General features: G+C 40.0%; 1 protein-coding gene across 2 annotated transcripts in view; it reads right to left on the minus strand.

The window, feature by feature from the left end:
• paip1 (poly(A) binding protein interacting protein 1) overlaps positions 1–20,006 on the minus strand; it is an 84,480-nt gene that overhangs the window by 24,437 nt on the left and 40,037 nt on the right. For both annotated transcript variants that reach the window (XM_059974234.1, XM_059974235.1), the window contains exons 6-7: positions 11,675–11,787; positions 9,908–10,019 (exon numbers count right to left, since the gene is read on the minus strand). In XM_059974234.1, the coding sequence (XP_059830217.1) occupies positions 9,908–10,019; positions 11,675–11,787 (225 nt within the window). The remainder of the gene's footprint in view (positions 1–9,907; positions 10,020–11,674; positions 11,788–20,006) is intronic.

A 20,006-nucleotide genomic window follows, 5' to 3' on the forward strand; every position in this document is an offset into this window, starting at 1 on the left:
ACCTAGAGGGCATTCCATTGGAAAGCACATTGTTACAGTATGTGGATGACCTGTTGATTTGCTCCCACAGTAAGGAACAGTGTGAACAGGACACTATAACTCTGTTAGAAAAGCTGGCACATGGAGGACATAAAGTATCCAAAAAGAAACTGCAATTTTGCACACAGTAAGTGGAATACTTAGGCAGGGTAATATCCAAGGGAGTGAAGGCGATAGCACCAGATCAGATTGAGGCAATAACTAAGGCCCCAAAACCCTGGCAGGGAATGGCAGGGTACAGCTCAGATTGGATAGGAGAATATGCTGAGATTGTGGCACCGTTGGGAAAGATCATGAAAGAAGCAGGACATACAAATTTGAAGGACGGCTTACAGTGGAATGAAGAGGCGGAAATAGCTTTCAATACTATTAAGCAGGAATTGCAGTCAGCACCAGCATTAGCTTTGCCTGACTATGAGAAGGTTTTTCATTTGTATGTATCCAACTGACAGGAGGGTTATGTCACAGTGGTTCTAACACAAGAGATAGGCACAGGAAAAGCAAAGCAGCCGATAGCATACTACAGGACGAGACTAGATGAGGTGGCTCAGGGGTATCCACCCTGTTGTCAGGGATTGGTGGCGCTGTACTATGCATATGAAAAGGCATCATCTGTAACCCTGGGCTATCCTGTGACTCTGTACACACACCAGAAAGTAGCAGAACTGCTGGAAAGAGGGAAACTTGTGCTGACGCCAGCCAGGATAGCAGCGTATCAGTTGCTATTGACATGTCCAGACATAACTATACAGAGATGCACTACCAGTAATATAGCCGATTTTGTCCCTTTGGGCTATGAAGGAGAACCCCATGACTGTGTAGGGAAGACGATGGCATTTGCCAAATTGAGAGCAGATTTATGGTCAGAACCACTAGAGCAGGGGTCGGCAACGTTTACCACTGAAAGAGCCAATATGGACCCATTTCCCACAGAAAAGAAAACACTGGGAGCCACAAAACCCGGTTGACATTTAAAATGAAATAACACTGCATACAACGGGGTTTTTTTGCCTTTATGCTATGTATAAACAAACTATAATGTGTTGCATTTATGAAATTGATGAACTCCTGCAGAGAAAACGAAATTACATTTCTGCATGCAACAAAAACATTTTGAACTCCGAAAAAAAGATGTTGGGTTGAAGGTTACTCCATAGTTAGCCTACCTTGGATCAAAGAATTAAAAGAAAGCGCATGCTGGCGGGTGTCAGGCATTGGCAGTGGTGATGTATATTAATAGCGATAAAAAACACGTTGTAGCGGTGTGCCACACGCAGCGCTAAAATAAAGACACTGCAGTCAAAGGTAACTTTATTCGAACTAAACAGCCTTGCTTTAAAGCCTCCCTCAACCCGTCCCCGTGGGCGCGGATGCTCCAAAAGACACGTACTCACAAACCCCCGTAGGCTATCTCCCTTAGCCGGAACGGTGGCTAATTGTGAGCCGGTTCGGATGTGCCAGGAAATGGGGTCTCCACAACGTTTTTAGATTGTACAAGATCACCATAATCTTCAAATTTCTAATTACATTTCAAAAACTAACAAACCTCGGGGAGCCGCAGCACAGAGATGAAAGAGCCGCGGGTTGCCGACCCCTGCACTAGAAGATGCAGATAAAAAGGTTCTGTTCGTAGATGGCTCTTGTTATAGGGATTATGATGGAAACCATGCAGGGTTCTCAGTAGTGCAGCAGGATCAGTTGAGCTATAAGATTATTAGAATGGAGTCCTGTCCCCAACCGTGTTCCACCCAACTAGCGGAAATCAAAGCCCTAACAGCTGCATGTGAAATGATGGAAGGTGAGAAAGTAGACATCTATACAGATTCGGCATATGCTCATGGAGTATGCCATTTGTTCGGGGCAGTGTGGAAACAGAGAGGTTTTAAAAAAAGCAGTGGAGATCCCATTCAACATTGTCAGCAAATTCTAGACTTAATAAAAACCATAATGAAACCTAAAGCATTGGCTATAGTAAAATGCCAGGCACTTAAAAAGGGAAATGATGTAATAACAAAGGGAAATCAAGCTGCGGACGAGGCAGCCAGAAAAGCGTCTGGATGTACATCAGCTGTCATTGCCCCCCAGGTAAGCCTAGCTCCAGAACCTGTGGTAGAGGACCTAATTGAAATACAAGGTAAGGCAACTTTGGCAGAATAGACAATGTGAAGACCAAGGGGGGCCAAGCAGAACCCGGAAGGCTTGTGGAGCATGGAAGACGGTTTGTTGGTAGCGCCCACCCCTCTACTGACGATTCTGATTTCAGAAGCGCATGGGATTGACCATTGTGCAAGGGGGGGAAGTGATAAAGAAGGATGGTTTTTGGTCACCTTATTTACAGGCTTCAGTGGACTTTGTCTTGTCACAGTGCGAGGTATGCACACAGAATGCAGGCCATCAGTTATTTGACTGGTTAGAAAGTAGACTCGGAGGATGGGGAGCATGGCTGACTAAAATGGCAATAATTGTCAGTATTGTATTGTTGAGCTGTGTGCTTGTGCTGTGCTGTTTTCTTCCTTTTCTCAAGTCTCTTGTACGTGCTGCAACCAAACAATTTCCGATGCTCGTGGCAATTACTGAAGCAAGCTCAGTGGAGAAAGAAACACCGAAAATGTATCATTACAGCCTACAACACCTGCAGGATGAACAAGAGCAAAACGACAGTGTGGGAGTAGATTGTAAGGGCTTCTGAGTTTTTTTCCCCCTGTCTCAGGTACAAAGGAACAGGTTTTTGGCTCAGTGGCCCAGGGTAACAGGGAGAGAATACTTTGAGGTCTTGGCGCAGAAAATTATAGTTTAACCCGAGATTTGGGAATAAGTGCTTGAGTTTATTGGGGCTTTTGTGCACGGACTCTTAGTCTTCTTTTTCTGGTCTCAAAGGGGGGATATATTGGATTTTAAAAGTTGCATTGTTTGTTGTGTAACCAAAACTATGTAATCAGCTTTGAGCTTGCTATTTGCTATGCATGTATCCAATTTAGTAGGAGAATGAAATCTTAAGAATGTAGAAGATAATGGGGTGTTACTGAGAGGCTAGCTAAGATATGTAGATTATAAATGGTGCGTTAATGAGAGGTAGCTAAGAGATGTAGATTAAAACATGATTAAGTCAATGGATAGAAACAATAGAGGCGGATGTACGTGTGATACGCAACTGTAGACCGATTGGATATGCTAATGCAACTAAACCAGGAGATAGCTATAAAAAATACTATGTACAAGGATTGGTGGGCAATCGGCGACTAGCTCAATGACTGCCTCAGCTTTGATTTGCAAATTAAAGTTTAATACTTCTTGAAGAATCTTCTGCGTCTCCTGGTCATTTGTGGGGCACGAGAAGCCACGACATAAGTTGAGGGCATGTTTTATCAGAAGCAGTGACGCTTGCTTGCTAGCTGTCCCCAGCACATTTCACTGGAGTTTTCAATGTTCGTGTGACAAATAAGCTAACCTTTATCCACTTCTGGACTTTTTTGTAAAACAATAATTTTTACCACTTGCACAAAACAATAAACATGTGTCAATGATAAGAAGCCCAATTTTGAATGTAGTGTTATGGTTTTGAATCCACGCAGCCAAGCTTTTCGAGATCTCATGCCTGCCAACTTTCTGAATGAACCGAGCCGACCATGAGGAACCTAGTCGAACACCTGACTAAAATGCAGAGACACCACATCCATCGCTCTACCTTCAATTCATTTTATCACAGGTGCAGATTGATGGCACTAGGCAATTTGGCATGTTACTAGATGGACCAAAGGGCCTGTTTCTGTGCAGTAGTGTTCGATGACTCTCCACGTAAATACGAAAAATACCCCAGATTCTGAATGTATTGTTACGTAATGATGGTTCAAATCAAAATACCCTCAGCAAACTCGAGAGACACGAACCCACAACATAGAATTATTCTGCATAGCCAGTATTTATGCTCAAACATTAAAAGCAAGATTAACTGGTCTTTAACACACCCGTATTTTGATGACCTTGGAGTGCTTATTCTTGTTAGACCAATCTGGACCACTACTCCATCTGCTGTGCTTGGTCCAAAGCCTAGTAACTATACAGCTTTCAAGTAGATGGCCAATTTGCTTCACTATTCACCACTGAGAGGAACCTTGACAAATGTGAGTTCAGCATAGAGCAGGCTAGAATATGCTGAGGTTAAGACAGATAACATCTTGGAACTTTTGAAAAACTTTGGCACAGGTAAGTTCCCAAGGCTGTATGGCTATTGCAAAACAACAAACTTTATGACCTACTGAATGTCAGTAATAATAAATTAGACTATATCAGTTCCACAAAGGAAACCAGATATGCAACTGCTTATATCATTAATGTAAAACTATAAAACTACTGCAAGTACTCAAGTCACATAGCAAATCCGTGGAGAGGAATATACATCTCAGATTGATTGACATGTTTATCAAACTGAAACATTGACACCGATTCACCATCCACAGCTGCTGACAGACCCAATGTGACTCAGTCCCATTTGCAACTGGTAGCCCACCCCACGCATATCTATGCACCTCTGCCTTAACATACCCAGACATCTTTATATATTTATTTTATATAGGTGGGGGTGGGGGTGTGGAGAGGGGGAGAGGGGAGGGGAGAGAGGGAGGGAGTGGGGAGGATGAGAGAGAGTGGAAAGGAGGGTGAGAGGGAGAGTGGGAGGGGGGGTGAGAGGGAGGGGAAGGGAGAGAGATGTTTGAAAATACATGATATGCCAGTTTTTCCAACTAAACCTTATATGCTACTGTCAAAAGTAATTTCACCCCATTAGCACAGACATGCCCTCTCCTCATGCTACCATCAGGGAGGAGTTACGGGACCCAAAGACTCACAACTCCATGATTCTGGAACAGTTTCTTCCCCTCCACCAACCGTTTTCTGAATGAACAATGAATCCATACACACCACCTCATTTTTTCTAATTTTACAGTACTTAATTTAATGATATATATTATTGTAATTTATAGTTATCATATATTGTAATGTACTGCTGCTGCAAAACAATAAATTTCACAACATATGCCAGTGATATTAAACCTGATTCTGATTCTAATTGGCCAAGTAAATTCCTTGGGGCATTTCAAGAAAGACCTATCTTTTCCATTGACCATGGTAAGTCATTTTCTTCTCCCTTGGCTACTGGACTTAGCAACATAGGAATACTTGGAAAGGGAAGACCATGAGAGGCTAATTCAACTAAAATGGTGAGAAAAAGGTAGCAGTTTGGGAGGACAAACCAGGGTAGGACTTACTCAGTGAATGGCAGGGCACTGAGGAGTGCAGTAGAACAGAAAGATCTGGAAATACAATTCTTAATTCATAGAAACATAGAAAACCTACAGTATAATACAGGCCCTTCGGCCCACAATGCTGTGCCGAACATGTACTCACTTTAGAAATTACCTAGGGTTACACATAACCCTCTATTTTTCTGAGCTTCATGTACCTATCCAGGAGTCTCTTAAAGATTATCATATCTGCCTCCACCACTGTCGCTGGCAGCCCATTCCACGTACTCACCACTCTGCGTAAAAAAAATGAACCCTGACATCTCCCCTGTTCTTACTTCCAAGCACCTTAAAACTGGGCACTTTCCAGCTAGCCATTTCAGCCCTGGGGAAAAGCCTCTGACTATCTACACAATCAATGCCTCTCATCATCTCATACATCTCTATCAGGTCACCTCTCATCCCGCGCCACTCCAAGGAATAAAGGCCGAGTTCACTTAACCTATTCTCATACGGCATGCTCCCCAATCCAGGCAACATCCTTGTAAATCTCTTCTGCACCCTTTCTATAGTTTCCACATCCTTCCTGTAATGCAGTGACCAGAACTGAGCACAGTACTCCAAGTGGGATCTGACCAGGGTCCTTTGTAACTGGAACATTACCTCTCAGCTCCTAAACTCAATCCCATGGTTGATGAAGGCCAATGCACAGAGTCAACCTGCGCAGCTGTTTTGAGCGTCCTATGGACTCAGACCACAAATCCCTCTGATCCTCCACACTGCCAAGAGTTTTAAAATTGATACTATATTCTGCCATCATATTTGACCAACCAAATTGAACCACCTCACACTTATCTGGGTTGAACTCCATCTGCCACTTCTCAGCCCAGTTTTACATTCTATCAATGTCCCGCTGTAACCTCTCACAGCCCTCCACACTATCCACAACACTTCCAACCCTTGTGTCATCAGCAAATTGACTAACCCATTCCTCCACTTCCTCATCCAGGTCATTTATAAAAATCATGAAGCTTAAGGGTGCCAGAACAGATCCCTGAGGCACACCACTGGTCACCGACCTCCATGCAGAATATGACCCATCTACAATCACTCTTCGCCTTTTGTGGGCAAGCCAATTCTGGATCCACAAAGCAAGGTCTCCTTGGATCCCATGCCTCCTTACTTTCTCAATAAGCCTTACATGGGGTACCTTATCAAATGCCTTGCCGAAATCCATATACACCACATCATTGGAGCCTCCCTGCCCTCTATTGTGGACCTATACTCTTCCAGGTTGAAGAAGAGGGCGGGGAACATCATAAAGGACTCCTCCCATCCTGCGCACGGACTGTTTGAACTGCTTCCGCCTGGTAGGCGCTTCAGATCCCTCCAGACTAAGACTAATAGGCACTGGAGAAGTTTTTTCCCTACTGTGGTCACTTTGCTGAACAGTTAACTGCCGGTTAACTGTCGGCTAACTATTACTTGGATTGCACTACTTGTATATATAATCTATATTTTCATTTATATTTATCATTATTATTGTTATGAGCAGAGAGACAACATCTGCCGGAAGTAAATTCCTTGTATATGCACAGGTACTTGGCGATTAAAGTCTGATTCTGATTCTGATTCTGATCTACTGCTCTACCTTCATCAATGTGTTTAGTCACATCCTCAAAAAATTCCATTGAACTCAATATATAAGTTTGCTGATGACAACACAATTGTAGGCCATATCTTGGATAATGATGAGTCTGAGTACAGAGAGGAAATTAAGAAGCTGGTGGCATGGTGCAAAGACAATAACCTATCCCTCAACATCAGCAAGACGAAGGAATTGGTTGTTGACTTCAGAAGGAGTAGTGGACCGCACGACCCATCTACATTGAAGCTACAGAAGATTATGAACATAGCCCAGCACATCACACAAACCAATCTTCCATCCTTGGACTCACTTTATACCACACGCTGTCGGAGCAGTGCTACCAGGATAATCAAGGACACAACCCACCCAGCCAACACACTTCTTGTCCCTCTTCCCTCCAGGAGAAGGTTCAGGAGCTTGGAGATTCTACGGCCAGATTTGGGAACAGCTTCTTTCCAATTGTGATAAGACTGCTGAACAGATCCTGACCCGGATCTGGGCCGTACCTTCCAAATATCCAGATCTGACTTGCGCTACCTTACTTTCCCTTTTCTATTTTCTAATTATGATTTATAATTAGAATTTTTATTATATTTACTTCGATTTGTACTTCAGGGAGTGCGAAGCGCAGAATCAAATATCGCTGTGATGATTGTACGCTCTAGTATCAATTGTTTGGTGACAATAAAGTACAATTCAATCAGGCTTGTAAAGCACAACCTGCCTTTGACAAAGCCATGCTGATTATTTCTAATCATATTATGCCTCTCCAAATGTTCCCAAATCCTGCCTCTCAGGATCTTCTCCATCAACTTACCAAACACTGGGGTAAGACTCATTGGTCTATGATTTCCTGGGCTAACTCTACTCCCTTTCTTGAATAAGGGAACAACATCTGCAACTCTCCAATCCTCTGGAACCTCTCCCGTCTCATTGCCAGAGGCTCAGCAATCTCCTCCCTCACCTCCCACAGTAGCCTGGGGTACATCTCGTGCAGTCTCGAAGACTTATTCAAATTGATGTTTTCCAAAAGCTCCAGCACATCCTTTAATATCTATACATATACTCAATATGTATAGATATTACATTTCAATCAGCTTTTCAATCTGCTGTAAATCATCCCTACAATCACCTAGATCCTTTTCCATAGTGAATATTGAAGCAAAGTATTCATTAACTACCTCTGATATCCCCTCCAGTTCCATACACACTTTTCCACTGTCACACTTGATTGGTCCTATTCTTTCACATCTTATCCTCTTGCCCTTCACATACTTGTAGAATGCCTTGGAGTTTTCCTTAATCCTGCTTGCTAAGGCCTTCTCTGGCTATCCTAATTTCATTCTTAAACTCCTTCCTGCTAGCCTTATAATCTTCTAGATCTCTATCATTACCTAGCTTTTCGAACCTTTCATAAGCTTTTCTTTTCTTGACTAGATTTACAACTGCTTTTGTACACCACAGTTCTTGTCCCCTACCATCCTTTCCGTCTCATCGGAACATACCTATGCAGAGCTCTATGCAAATATCCCCTGAACATTTGCTACATTTCTTCCGTACATTTCCCTGAGAAGGTCTGTTCCCAATTTATGCTTCCAAGGTCCTGCCTAATAACCTTATATTTCCCCTTACTCCAATTAAACGCTTTCCTAACTTGTCTGTTCCTATCCTTCTCCAATGCTGTGGTAAAGGAGATGAAATTATGATCACTATCTCCAAAATACTCTCCCACTGAGAAACCTGACCAGGTTCGTTTCCCACTACCAGATCAAGTACAGCCTCTCCTCTTGTAGGCTTATCTACATATTGTGTCAGGGAACCTTCCCGAACACACCGAACTCCACCCCATCTAAATCCCTAGCTCTAGGGAGGTGTCAATCAATATTTGGGAAATTAAGATCTCCCACCATGACAACCCTGTTATTATTATACCTTTCCAGAATCTGTCTCCCTATCTGCTCCTCGATGTCCGTTACTATTGGGTAGTCTATAAAAAACACCCAGTAGAGTTATTGACCCCGTCCTGTTTCTAACTTCCATCCACAGAGACTCAGTAGACAATCCCTCCATGACCTCCTCCTTTTTTGCAGCTGTGACACTATCTCTGATCAACAGTGCCAAGCCCCCACCTCTTTTGCCTCCCTCCCTGTCCTTTCTGAAACATCTAAAGTCTGGCACTCTAAGTAACCACTCCTGCCCCTGAGCTATCCAAGTCTCTGTAATGGCCAAAACATCATAGCTCCAAGTACTGATCCATGCTCTAAGCTCATCCACATTCCTTGAAAATGGCGCACAAGTAGAAAAAGCTTCATGCACATTGGCCTTCATAACCAGAGTATTGAGCACAAGAGTTGAGAGTTTATGTTGAAGTTGTATGTCAGTGAAGCCAAACTTGCAGTATGTTTTGCAGTTCAGGTCGCCTACCTACAGATAGAAAGAGCAGAGAGAGAATTTACAAGACATTGCTAGGACTCGAGGACACCAGTTATAGAGAAAGGTTGAATAGTTTAGGATTTTATTCCCTAGAGCATAGGAGGAGGGGAAGATTTGATAGAGGTATCCAAATTATGAGGGGCATAGATAGGGTAAATGCAGGCAGGCTTTTTCCACTGAGGTTGGGTGGGACTACAACAAGAGGTCAAGGGTGAAATATTTAAGAAGAACCTGATGGTGACCTTCTTCACTCAGAGGGAGGTGAAAGTGTGGAAAAAGCTGCCAGTGGAAATGGTGAATATGCACTCTACTGCAATATTTAAGAAAAGTTTGGATAAATACATGGAAGGGGGGTATGGAGGGCTTATGGCTCAGGTACAAATTGATGAGATGAGGTAGAATAACAGTTCGGCATGGAATGTATGGGCCAAAAGTTCTGTTTGCGTGGTGTGTAACCGAGAAATGAATCCAAGTAATGATCACTTGCACAACCACCTCCCCACCGCACTTCTCTGAAAACAAACAGGTTACACAATCTATCCCTCACCTCCAGGTTGAGATACAGCTCACCCAAAAACAGTACAAATGAATGAAATTTCTTTCTGGTCTCTTCATCACCTGCTGCTGCCTCGCCCCTCTTCTTAAATTCCTTCTGACACCTGCAGAAAGAGGACAGAACTAAAGTATGTGTAAGGTAAGAAACATAGATCAAGTGGACAGAGGTTTCCCCCAAGGCAGAAATTACGAACAGGGAGGGTCATAATTTTAATGTGATAAGAGGTAAATATGGGGGGGAATGCAGAATTAGATTGGTTGTTTTTTATAAGTTCCCTCTACAGCTGTAACATAATCTCCCAGTTTTTCAATTCAATGCCTTTAGTAATGAAGGCTAACATTCCATCTGCCTTCTTTATAACCTGTTGCAATTCCTATGCAATTCATGCACCGAGTCTCTCTCCACAACAATATGCTACAATCTTCCAAAGTCAAAGTTTATTATTAAAGTGCACAAATGTCACCATATATTACCTTGCTATTCATTTTCTTCACATTTATTGTCATCTGACCATACATATAAAACCAAATAAAATAGACATTTACAGGAAACTAAAGAAATACAACAGATTTTACAAAAAAAACTATTTAACTGAGGAAATGTTGCACTGCTGTCGATGCTATACCTTTTCAGGTAGATAATTGGCCCTTCTGCTCTTGATTTATCAGAACTACATCATGAGAAGAATTTCCTCACTCCATCTTGCTCCCTCAGACCCAGTTCCTACTGAGATTTCACCATCTATACTGATCTTCCCCTCTCTAACCCGCACAGACCTCAGCCAATGTCTAAGCCTTGACCACATATATCACCATCACAATGCACTTCAAATCCAACATGATGTTGAACTCTTCTTCCCACTCTTGCACCTCCATGGTTGTTTTTTTGGGCAGAAATCTTCACCCTGGACCAGGGGGTTCCCAAACTGTTAACTGACCCCTCAGTTAATGGTAGAGATCCACGGCACAAAAAAGGTTGAAAACCTCTGCCCAAGGCTGAACACTGTCTCCAGAACTCCTACCTTAAGATCCAGACTCCACCTGTGCATTGACGGTCTGATTTTTCTGCTCTACTCATTCACTCTAATATACTGCCCTCTGATAGTCCAGCACCTGAACCACTTCTGGCATGGCCATCAAACCTACCATGGGTGGCAATGTCATGGTATGGATAAATGGCACTCCATTTCAGACACCTTTTCGCTCTTCCCTCTGGACTGTGACAGGTCACTGTCTCCCAAAGATTCTGCAAATTCACTCAGAACCTATCCCTCCACAGATTTCAACTTCACATCCAGCATCATACAGCCCTCTTCCAGCTTTGGTCACTTGCCCTCCGAGTATTCTTGGCCAACATTCACCTATCCACCAATACGCATTTAAACAATTTTGTTGTTAAACCAAGAAAGCAAACCAGCAACTCTACCTGTTCAGAAATTTGAGATGTCCCTTTTAATCCTCACTATTTTTTTTAAATCAATGAACCACAGAGAGCATTCTGTCGGGATACATGCTTTCCAAGACTTCAAGAGACTGCAGAGAGTTGTGGACACAGCTCAGCACATCAGAAACCAGCCTCTCCTCAATGGACTTCTACACTTCTCACTGCCTTGGTAAAGCAGCCAACAGAGTCAAAGACTCCCGTCCATGCATTTCTTTTCTCTAGCAAGAGACTGAACATTTGAAATGGGGCAAGGGCAATGAGAAGAAAGCAAGTTGCCAATATAATTTGTTGGAGAGTGCAGGACGCAACACTTACCTCTCTAACAGAAGGTCACGGAAGTTGTGATCTCTGGGATTAACAGATAGATTCTGTGATAGGTAGTTACACAGCCGAGCCCCTGTGTATGTGAAGTTGGGCACTGTCGTTGCCTAAATGAAGAAAAACAAAACAGACTTAATTGGATCCTCATGGATACACGACGACACAACTAGGAATTATAAGTCATGATTAAAACAAAATGCTGGAAATGCTTCCTCTCTCACGCCCCTTCACTCTTGATTTCCCAGTCCTGGGAACAAGACTGAGTGTTTTCACCCTTGATATTCACGCCAACCCAGATAGAATATGAGGTGTTTATCCTCCAATCTGAAAGTGACCTCACTGTGACAGAAGAGGCCATGTTAGAATGAGAAAGGGGATTGTATTTAAAATGATCAGCCACTGGAAAATCCTGCAAACCCAATAGCATAAACATCGATTTGAATTGACTTTATTACTTACATCCTTTACATACATGAAGAGTAAAAATTTTTACTTCTCCATCTAAATGTTCAATTTATAGCAATTTGTAATAAATAGTATGTACAACAGGACAGTCAATATAGCATAGAAATACACAGGTCAGCAGGAGACGTTCATGGAGTGAGCACTGTTTGAGATTCACTCCATAACCTTTACGTTTTTTAACCTATGATCACCCTTATTTAACTTACTTTTACCTACACCAAAAGATTCTTGCTACTTTTTTGGACTTATCTTTAAGAGTTTATTGTGAATTTTTGAAGAAATGAATACAGAAATGGCTCTTAGATCTAAAGGGCGAGAACCTGGGAAAGATCCTAACAGGAACGGGAAGAAGAAAAAGACTGATCCTAAGCACACTGAATTGACTTATGAAATATTATTGGAGGTTTTAAATAAAAAATTTGAAGAACAATGACAAATTTTCAAACAAGATATAAAGGCTTTTCAAGATTATATGGATAAGACGGATTCAGTAGTTAACCAGCAGCAAGTTCTAATCGCAACTTTGCAAGAGGACGCTCGGAAGTGTTACGAAACCCCGTAACTGGGTCACTTACCAGCAAAGATAGAGAGGTCCGTTGAAGTCTGATGGTACTATTTTTAAAAGTATTTATTGATAAAGGGGCACAAAAATAAGATTAATGCAAACATACAGATAATATACGTCATCAATACTAAATCTAAAGCGCGGGTATAATAATAACCAATAAGAAATAGCTCTATTGTTGTCTAGGGGATAATGTATTGTCCAGTGGAAATATAACAGTCACTGTTAGTTCATTCAAGCTGCAGCATTTTTGGGTTTAAGAGCGAGGCAGTTTAAACTTGCCCAGGTCTTTTATGATGCCAATCCGTTGAGTCAGGGGAGTGTGTTTCCCCGTTGTTAGCTAAAAGCCATTTTCCATGGTTCCAGCCACCAGTTCCAGCAATGGAACTGAATGCACGTGGCCTCCTTCGGATGCCTTCCTGCTATTACGTGGTCGCTTAACGTTTCTTCTGGTGCGTCTGAGGGGCTGTTCCTACAGACCCTCTTTTATCCTGACTCGCAGGTTGTAGATGTCAATCAGGTTGGGGGTGTGCAATCTCTCCCTCAACCAGCCCACTTTGCCTGAGGGCGTTCACGTAGCATAGTCTCCAATCCACACTTCGCCTTCCGGAGACAATGTCCATGTCCCGTAGCTTTACATCGTTGGGGAAACGAGGCATTCCGGAGGTCTCTCTCTCATTTCCTGGGCCCCTTGACCCAATCCAACAGCGATCTTGAGATTCTCACAAAGGAGGGGGCTATGGACATAACAGAAGCGAGACTTGATAATTGAAAAACTGGAGCAGAAATTACTTTCAACGATTAAACAGGTGGAAACACTTAAAGCCAAGCATGTCGACTTTGAGAATCGGTCCAGAAGACAGAACTTACGCATACTTGGTCTCCCGGAAGGTATTGAACAAGGGGACCCCTCGAAGTACCTTGCTCAACTTTTAAAGGATGCGTTCCCTTCTGTATTCCCAGACAGCCCTCCGTTACTTGATCGCACTCACAGAATTATGCGTCGATCACCAAGTGCTTCAGCTAAACCACCGGTTGTAATTGTCCGATTTCATTATGTGCATGTTAAAGAGCAACTTATTCGTGTGGCTCAGCATGTAGGGATGGTCAAATTTCAAGAATTCAATTTTCGATTAGTGAAAGATTTTAGTCCAGAAGTAATGAAGGCAAGGCTTCTTTTTAAACCTCTAATGTCTGAATGTTATGAGAAAAATCTAAAAGCTGTGCTCTTATAACCTGCGAAGCTCAGAATCTCGCCTCCGAATGCACCACGGCGTGTTTTCCTTTCTACATCTGAAGCGAGAAGCTTTCTGAATGAGAACTTCCCGGATTCTCATCTCTAATAAATGAGTGACTTTGATCGTGCAAGATGGTTTTTGTTTCCAAAACCAGATTTTGTTTCTGGCTATTGGTGTAGGTTTACTCTATATTTTATACTCTAATTAAAGTTTTTTTTTCGACATACTAATCTTTTTATTTTACTTACTTCAACCACTGTACTTTATCTTTGGTCATTATTATTAATCCTTCGAAGGCGAATTTTTTTTACTAAGATGGCGGTTTCTTTAAAATATTTTTGGCTTTTTTTTTGATTTCGTCATTTTTTTTCTCTCGTCTTCTTCCTATTATGCATTTCTTATTACAGTTTAAATTTTTTTTGGTTTGTTTGGGTTTTAACCCGATTTATAAGTTACTAGTGATTATATTCTTTTTGTTTTTTTTACTACCAATTATATTAAGAAGTTTGGTTTTAATATAGTGATTATTATCTCTTTAGAGTTTGGGTGGATCTTTTTTATCCTTTATATACGGAGTTGTCTTTTGCTGATATGGGGGTAGATTTAGTTTCATTTCTCCTTTTTCCCAGCTTTTTCCTGGGTGGGGTGGTCTTTTCTCCTCTTGGGTGGGGGGTGGGTTTTTTTTTCTAAATCTTATGTTCTTTACATCAGTTTTTTTTAGTTTCTTCATTTGGGCTGATTTTAAACTACTAAAATGTCCGCGATGTCGTCACTTCCGGGTCCGTCCCTTATTTTTGTTCCTCTTCCGGGTGCATGAGTTCATAATTTGGTTAACCCTTTATATACCAAAGGGTTGATTTCAGAAATATGGCTCAGACCATTAATTTTGTCTCTTGGAATACTAATGGCTTAAACCATCCGGTTAAACAGAAAAAGATTTTCAAAGTATTCCAAAGACTTAATGCTCATATTATTTTTGTACAAGAAATTCATGTGAGGAAAGAGGACAATTATCGCTTTTTTAGGTTTTGGAGGGATCAACAGTTCCATTCGAATTCGAATGCTAAAGGGAGTTTCAATTTTTATTGACTCCTCTATTGCATTTGTCCAACACGATATCTTTTCAGATCCGAATGGTAGATTTTTGTTAATTACTGGCTTACTTTTTAACAAAAAGGTTGCTATGGTTAATGTTTATGCTCCAAATATGGATTGTCCCGATTTTTTTAAGTCTTTATTTACTTCTCTACCTAATCTAAATGAGTATAAGTTAATAATGGGTGGTGACTTTAATTGTTGTTTAAATCCTTTGATGGACAAATCTATATCTACTCAGACTTTACCTAATAAGTCGGCCACTTATATTAACTCTTTTTTGATTGATAATGGAATTTTTGATATTTGGAGATTTCAATATTCTGAGGACAAAGAGTTTTCATTTTTCTCACATTTATCATTCCTACTCGAGAATTGATTATTTTTTTATTGACTCTTGTTTTATTCCATCGGTAATTGGTTGTAATTATGATATTATAGCCATCTCTGACCATGCTCCATTAAAACTTTCTATTAAATTTACGGATACAGCTTCTAGTGCTAGACAATGGCGATTTGATTCTACCTTACTGCAAGATCCGGATTTTATTAAATTTATGAAGGAACAGATCCATTTCTTCTTTTCAACTAATTCCATGGATGATATTTCTTGCGGAACACTTTGGGACACTTTTAAAGCATATATACATGGACAGATTATCTCCTACTCTGTTGGTCTGAGAAAACGCATTAAGAAGGAAATATTGGTTGACAAAATTAAAGAGATTGACAAGAAATATTCGACTACTCCTAGTAAGGAGCTTTACAAACAAAGGGTTGAACTTCGAACGGAACATAGTTTATTACTTACATCTTCGATTGAAAATCAATTAATGAAAACCAGATCTGATTTTTATATACACAGTGATAACAGGTAAACTGTTAGCTAGTCAATTGAAGAAGGCTTTGGTTAAACGTCAAATTACTAAGATTCATCAGCAGAATGGAGATCTGACAGTTAACCATGATGAGACAAACAAATCATTTCAAGATTTTTTATACCTCCCAGTATCATTCGAATTCCCTCATGATCATAATACCATGTGTGATTTTCTTGGGAAACTGAATTTTCCAAAATTATCATCAGATGATCTATCAATATTAGAAACTCCTATTACGGATGCAGAAATTAAAGGGGTTATTTCCTCTATGAATTCTGGGAAAGCACCAGGTCCAGATGGGTATACAGTAGAATTTTCAAAATCTTTTTCCGCTACTCTTTCTCCTTGGTTATGCAGGGTTTTTGAAGAAGCAATTAGATTGGGTAATCTGCCACAATCTTTTTATAGAGCTTCCATTTCTTTAATATTGAAGAAAGATAAAGACCCTACTGACTGTGCATCCTATAGACCAATATCTTTATTGAATGTAGATTCCAAGATCTTTTCCAAGTTACTGGCATCCAAGCTGGAGAAGGTATTACCCCAAATTATTTTGGAAGATCAAACTGGTTTTATTAAAAATCGCTATTCTTTTTTCAATGTTAGGAGATTACTGAATATTATTTATACTCCTTCACATAGCACTTCAGAATGTGTCATTTCATTAGATGTGGAGAAAGCATTTGATAGAGTTGAATGGCCATACTTATTTACTGTGCTTGAGAAGTTTAATTTTAGTCCAACATTCATTTCCTGGATTAAACCGATATATCATACTCCAGTAGCCTCGGTGCTTACTAACAATCAAAGACCTCCCTTTTTTCGTTTATTTCGGGGTACTAGACAAGGCTGTCCTCTTAGTCCATTATTATTTGATATTGCTTTAGAACCCTTGGCAATTGCTATCAGAGAATTACAGAACATTTTTGGCATTAATCGTGGGACAGATATACATAAGCTATCATTATATGCAGATGATTTATTATTATTTATTTCTGATCCTGAGAAATCCATTCCTGCAGTTATATCATTGTTGGCTCAATTTAGTAATTTTTCTGAGTATAAATTAAATCTTAATAAGAGTGAATTGTTTACTTTAAATAGACAGGTTCCAATTTATGGAAATTTACCTTTTAAATTAGTTAATGACTCTTTTATTTACTTAGGGATTAAAATCACAAAAAACTGTAAGGACTTATTTAAGGTTAATTTTTTACCCCTAATCGATCAGATTAAATGTTTGTTTACTAAATGGTCACCAGTATCTTTATCTCTGATAGGTTGGATTAATGCTATTAAGATGGTTATTTTACCCAAGTTTTTATATATATTTCAAAATCTTTTTTTGCTAATGTTGATTCAAAAATTTCAAAAATATGGCAGAATAAAAATCCTAGATTAGGTAAAATATATTTACAGAAGGCAAGGAAGGAAGGTGGATTGGCATTGCCTAATTTTAGATTTTATTACTGGGCAGTTAATATCCGATATTTGATATGTTGGTTAAAGGACTGGGATATATCTTTTAGCCCTCATTGGGTGAACCTGGAAATTAAATCTGTACAAGGATTTTCATTGGGTTCTATTTTAGGGACTTCTCTTCCCTTTGCTCTTTCTAAATTGCTGAAACGAATTGACAACCCAATTGTTAAACATACTTTACGTATATGGTTTCAATATCGGAAATTTTTTGGGTTGACTCAGTTTGTTTTAAATATTCCTATTGTATCCAATTGCTTTTTTTTAATCCTTCTATTATAGACCAAGCTTATTCAGCTTGGAAGACTAAAGGATTATTACGATTTTCCGATTTATTTTTGGATAATTGTTTTATGTCTTTTGAACAATTATCTAATAAATATAATTTGCCTAGATTTCATTTTTTTAGATATTTACAGATTAGGAATTTCTTAAATACTTTTCCAAATTTTGTGTCTTCAGGTATTTTGGAGAATTTGTTTGAACTAAATCCTTCTCAGAAAGGGCTAGTATCAAAACTTCACAATATAATTATGAAGATACATTCAGAGCTCTTCTATAAGATTAAAAATGATTGGGAAAGAGAACTTAACCTTACTATCCCTATTGAGAATTGGGATAAAATTCTTCAATTAGTTAATACATCATCTATATGTGCTAAACATTCATTAATACAGTTTAAGGTTGTGCATAGGGCTCATATGTCCAAGGATAAATTGCCTCATTTTTATTCCTATATTAATCCTATTTGTGACAGATGTCATTCTGAGATAGCGTCTTTAACTCATATGTTCTGGTCGTGTCCGCTTTTGAAAAAATATTGGAAAGACATTTTTGATATTATTTCTACGGTATTGAACATTGATTTACAACCTCATCCTATTACTGCAATTTTTGGTTTACCAATGATGGACTCACTCCATTTATCCTCTTCTGCTTGTCGAATGATTGCATTTCTTACATTAATGGCTAGAAGATCTATTTTGTTGAATTGGAAAGAAATTAATCCTCCTACTGTATTTCATTGGTTTTCTCAAACTATGTTATGGCCAAATTTAGAAAAAATTAGAAGTGTTGTATTTGATACTTCTATTAAATTTGAAAAGATATGGAGACCATTTATTCAATATTTTCATATGATGTAACATGACCCTGTTTGTTTTTCCAGTTTCGATTTTATATATGTTGAGAGGATCGGAGTTGATGACACTGATGATTTTGTATTTTTGTGAGATATTATAAACAGCACTTTTTTTCCCATTTTTTCTTTTTCTCTTTTTTGTTTTTTTCCTTATTAGTTATTAGATTATTAGATTAGTTTTTTTTGCAAAAATTTTTTTTTCTTTTTCTTTTTTCTGTTTTTTTATATATATTATGATATACCTAGGTTTGCCTTGTTTATTTGTTACCTGTATCGTCCATGATTTGGGAATACTTATTTATACCGTAACCATTGCTTTTGTATTCTTTCATGTTCAGTTGAAATGTGTATGTTTGTAATCCTATTATCTATGTATCAATTTTATTTTGTTGATATTAATAATAATGAAAAGACTGAAAAAGAAAGAAAGAAATACAATTGTATCAGCGTGAATTAATCAGTCTGAGGCCTGGTGGAAGAAGCTGTCCCGGAGCCTGATGCTCCTGGCTTTAATGCTGCGGTACTGTTTCCTGGGTGGTAGCAGCTGGAACAGTTTGTGGTTGGGGTGACTCAGGTCTCCAATGATCCTTCAGGCCCTTTTTATGCACCTGTCTCCGTAAATATACTGAATCACGGGAAGTTCATACCTACAGATACGCTGGGCTACCCGCATCACTCTGCAAAGTTCTGCGATTGAGGGAGGTACAGTTCCCATACCAGGCAGTGATGCAGCCAGTCAGGATGCTCTCAATTGTGCCCCTGTAGAAAGTCCTCAGGATTTGTGGACCAATACCAAACTTTTTCAACTGTCTGATGTGAAAGAGGTGCTGTTGTGCTTTTTTCACCATACAGCCGGTATGTACAGACCACGTAAGATCCTCCATGATTTCTATGCCGAGGAACTGAAAAGCTGTTCACCCTCTCAACCATAGATCCATTGATGTCAATATGGGTGAGTCTGTCTCCATTCCTCCTGTAGCCCACAACCAGGTCCTTTGTTTTTGCGACATTGAGGGAGAGGTTTTTTCTTGACACCACTGTGTCAGGGTGACGACTTCTTCACTGTAGGCTGCCTCACTATTACTTGAGATTAGGCCAATCTATGTATTAATTGGAGCTGTGGGTGGTGACAAAGTCATGGGTATACAGAGAGTAAGGGGCTTAGTACACAGCCCTGAGGGATTCCTATGTTAAGTCAGAGGGGTGGAGGTGAGGGAGCCTACTCTTACCACCTGCCAGCGAATTGACAGGAAGTCCAGAATCCAGCAGCACAAGGCAGGGTCAAGGCTGAGGTCTCTGAGCTTCTTGTCAAGCCTGGAGGGAATTATGGTGTTGAAAGCTGAACTGTAGTCCAAAAGCAGCATTCTCACTTAAGAACACACACAAAATGCTGGTGGAACATTACCAGCATTTTGTGTGTGTTGTTGTTTGAATTTTCAGCATCTGCAGATTTCCTCGTGTT

Source organism: Hypanus sabinus, chromosome 7, assembly GCF_030144855.1.
Source record: "Hypanus sabinus isolate sHypSab1 chromosome 7, sHypSab1.hap1, whole genome shotgun sequence".
NCBI lineage: Eukaryota > Metazoa > Chordata > Chondrichthyes > Myliobatiformes > Dasyatidae > Hypanus > Hypanus sabinus.